This window comes from Teleopsis dalmanni, chromosome 1, assembly GCF_002237135.1.
Source record: "Teleopsis dalmanni isolate 2A chromosome 1, ASM223713v2, whole genome shotgun sequence".
In the NCBI taxonomy this organism is placed as follows: Eukaryota; Metazoa; Arthropoda; class Insecta; order Diptera; family Diopsidae; genus Teleopsis; species Teleopsis dalmanni.
The window spans coordinates 7,511,274-7,513,385 of record NC_051846.1 but is presented as its reverse complement, the minus strand read 5'-3'; the positions used below and the strand labels follow the sequence as shown (position 1 = coordinate 7,513,385).

General features: G+C 31.0%; 1 protein-coding gene across 1 annotated transcript in view; it reads left to right on the top strand.

Annotated features, from left to right (window-relative positions):
- The window catches only part of LOC119687230, a 3,620-nt gene extending 1,904 nt beyond the window's left edge, over window positions 1-1,716 (top strand). Inside the window, exon 4 of the mRNA XM_038101511.1 lies at window positions 1,643-1,716. Coding sequence (XP_037957439.1) covers window positions 1,643-1,716 — 74 coding nt within the window. The remainder of the gene's footprint in view (window positions 1-1,642) is intronic.
- Window positions 1,717-2,112: the final 396 nt, after the last annotated feature.

Genomic DNA, 2,112 nt, shown 5'->3' with positions numbered 1-2,112 from the left:
TTTGCGGTTTTTTACTTTTACAACAGAAGTGCACAGCAGATTTCGTAATCTCAGCAAATCTGAATTACCACATACTCATAAGTATGCGCTGGAAATGTTTCGTTCCGAGCCTCTTTTTCAGAGATAATCAAGTATTTAACACACATGTTCACATATTTCTCAATAAATGGAGAACGTATTGTAAAACACATTTATTGGAATTGTAAAATCAGACACAACATCGTTTGTTCTAAGTTTATTAAATGGAACCTTGGCAGTAATTGCTCGAGGTAAGTATCTACCACAGATAAACATTCACTTCGGTCTAAAGTTCTTACAAAACTTCTTAAGTGATTTTGCTTATTTGATTTATTAATGAGTACTTTCTCCACTTGAGTTAATGCATTAAACAATAAAAATGATTATTTTTTTTTATTAGTATTTTAATTTTTTTTTATTCTTCAAATATTAAAATTACATAAATGATTTGGATGTAATGATGATACATGTTCATCATACAGTAAGTAATGTTATAATTATGTTGAAGCTCTTTGAGCAATGCACTGGAGCATTTTTACTCTTTCTTAACTCGAGATATTATCAAAACCCCTCTTTACGCCTGGACTGGATTATTGTTTATCACTTCATCAGACTAAGCAATAATTGACCTCAGATCTGCATACCTCCCCGAGTAGCCTGTAACCATTCTGAGATTTGATAACGCGGTGTTGGTAAATCTGTCAGTTTTCGCAAATATTTCCAGGGCTTTATTCTTTATGTATTTTTTGTTGGGATCAAACCTGAGGTCCCTAAGGATGTAATAAGCATCTGTATAGTTATTCTTCATAGATACTGCTACTTAAAATTTAGTGCTACAGCTTTATTGAGCGTCACTAGCTTTCATTTATAGGTCAGGCAAGACCATATGTCAAAAGCACTAACACTAATATTATGTATATGTTATATTTCAAGCTTTAAATTAACGCTTATACGTGAAAATAACCCAAATAACCTGCTACCAATGACATATCCAAAAGAGGGTAAGATGGGATTAAGGGATGTATACCCTACTTGACAATGTAATATATAATAAGAAAAATTTAACGAGCTAGAAAAACACTGCCACACTTTAGCTATGGATCTACCTGCTACAAAGGAACAAGCTGACTTTACTTACTTACTTAATTTGCCATAACAGATCTGAGTAAACCTTTGTCCCATCCACAGCCCTCAAATGGTTTACTAGATATATATCTGGAACTGTGTATTAAGGTAGTTAAGCAAGATAGACTTCAAAGTAAAGAGAACTTTATAAAAGTACGAAGTGAAGCCATTTATTGGCAATTATAAGCTTTGGAGATGTGTTGTCAAAATTTTATGGCATTTATACGAATATTAATGGAGTTATTGTAACTAAAATGTTAATTCTACAAATTGTATGTAGACTTTTTTGAAAACCTACTACGTCCACAAAATCTTTTCCTGTTATCGACAAATGCATATTACCGAAAAGTTGAACGTTTCATAGTACTAATTTCAATGATTATAAAATATATTGCTATAACTGTATATATATCATATATTGCATGTATTGTTATATATTGTTGTCGTTATAAACTATATAACTATATTATAATTATATTGAGTTATATTATAATTTAAGAAAATCCAAAAAATCCCTATCCCTATTTCCATCCAATTAAAAAAAAAACTGTAGAAAATATCGCGAAAACCTAAGATTTATAGGAAAATTTAAATTTAAGCACTTTAACTTACATGCAATTCGCGTGACCTATATATCTACTTGTTCTTCCTGTGATATATTTTGCAATTATTTTTAGCCATTCCAGATAAGCTGACGCCACTTTACCGTAGCAAACAACAAAGCTGCACCCGATTTATATGAATGTAGTGAACAAAATTCACAGAACTAACCAGAAATGCATACAATAGACAAAAAAAAAAGAAATAATTGGCAACACTCCTGAAAATTTGTTATTCTAAAAAGTTAACAGTTTTTCCAGTGAAATTGCATTAAAACTTTTTTCGCACTGCGCTCGTATTTCAAGTTCACGGCCAACAAAACAATAATTTTCCAATTAAAGAAAATTGCTATGATTTCCTCTTCAAGGT